The following is a 1,242-nucleotide window of genomic DNA, read 5'->3' as shown; positions in this document are numbered from 1 at the left end:
CCAGGAATGAGGGGGGGACCCCCAAAATACAGAGGGGTCGGGGGGGGACCCAAAAATCCAGAGGGAAAAGGACAGAGAAACCCCAAAAAACCAAAAAGAGTGGGGGTAGCAGGAGTTCAGGGAGAGGAAAAGGAGAGGGTTTGGGGGTAATTCTGGGGGGTTTTAGGGTTCTTAAGGGGCAGGTTTCGGGGGGGGGGTGGTTTTTGGGGATCCCAGGGCGGGTTTTGGGGGTCTCGCCCATGATCGTGGAGGCCCCGAGGACGAGGGAGAGGTTGGAGGTGATGAAGGACTCGGTGGGTGGGTTTTGGGGTGGTTTTTGGGGTCCCTGAGGGGCAGGGTTTGGGGGTTGTTTTTGGGGGTCCCAGGGAGGGTTTTGGGGGGTGGATTTTGGGGGTCCCAGGGCAGGTTCTGGGGGGTCTCACCCATGATCTTGGCGGCCGTGGAGGCCCCGAGGATGAGGGAGAGGTTGGGGGCGATGAAGGACATCCGGGACTCCACGTACTCGTAGATGCGGAGCTTGGCCCCGCTCAGGGCCAGGGCCATGTCACAGGCGTCCTCGATCCGGCTCAGCTCCTCCTCCGACAGCTGCTGCCTGGGATCGGGGAAAAAACAGCAGTAAGATTTAGGGGAGATTCCCCCCCCAACCCACCCTGGGACCCCCAAACCCGCGGGAAAGGCTCCCAAGGGCACAAAATGGTCTTAAAATGGTCCCAAAATGGACCAAGGGGGGCTACAAACATCCTCCTAAAATGAAGCAGAACGCCCAAAACAGCTTCCCCGCAAAAAAAAAACAGGCTTCGCACCCCATAAACTTTTTTTTAGGAACCCTCCCAGCACCCTCAAAGACACCCCTCCAGGGTGAGAAATGTGAGAAAAAATGGTGGGAAATGTGAGGGGAAAAGTGAGGGGAAAACGGAAGGAAATGTGAGGGGGAAAGGCGGGAAACATGAAGGGACAAAATGGTGGGAAACGTGAGGGGAAAAAAGAGGGAACGGTGAGGGGAAAAGGGCGGGAAATGTGAGGGGAAAATGGTGGGAAATGTGAGGGGAAAAGGGAGGGAAATGTGAGGGGAAAAGGGAGGGAAACATGAGGGGAAAAGGGCGGGAAAGGTGAGAGGACAAAATGGCGGGAAATGTGAGGGGGGAAATGTGAGGGGAAAAGGGTGGGAAATGTGAGAGGAAAAGGGTGGGAAATGTGAGTGGAAAAGTGTGGGAAATGTGAGGGGAAAAGGGTGGGAAATTC

At 56.1% G+C, this 1,242-nt stretch overlaps 1 protein-coding gene across 1 annotated transcript; it reads right to left on the bottom strand.

Annotated features, from left to right (window-relative positions):
- Nucleotides 1-58: 58 nt before the first annotated feature.
- LOC113942625 (extensin-like) lies at nucleotides 59-833 on the bottom strand. Its single transcript, XM_027633721.1, has 2 exons — nucleotides 804-833; nucleotides 59-592 (listed from the first exon to the last, which is right to left on the bottom strand). Exons 1-2 carry the CDS (start codon nucleotides 806-808, stop codon nucleotides 172-174), a joined length of 426 nt encoding a protein of 141 aa, XP_027489522.1. The 5' UTR covers nucleotides 809-833; the 3' UTR covers nucleotides 59-171.
- Nucleotides 834-1,242: the final 409 nt, after the last annotated feature.

Source organism: Corapipo altera, unplaced genomic scaffold (assembly GCF_003945725.1).
Source record: "Corapipo altera isolate COAL_440 unplaced genomic scaffold, ASM394572v1 6850, whole genome shotgun sequence".
In the NCBI taxonomy this organism is placed as follows: domain Eukaryota; kingdom Metazoa; phylum Chordata; class Aves; order Passeriformes; family Pipridae; genus Corapipo; species Corapipo altera.
The sequence above is the reverse complement of the archived record's forward strand: the minus strand, read 5'-3'. Positions and strand labels throughout refer to the sequence as shown.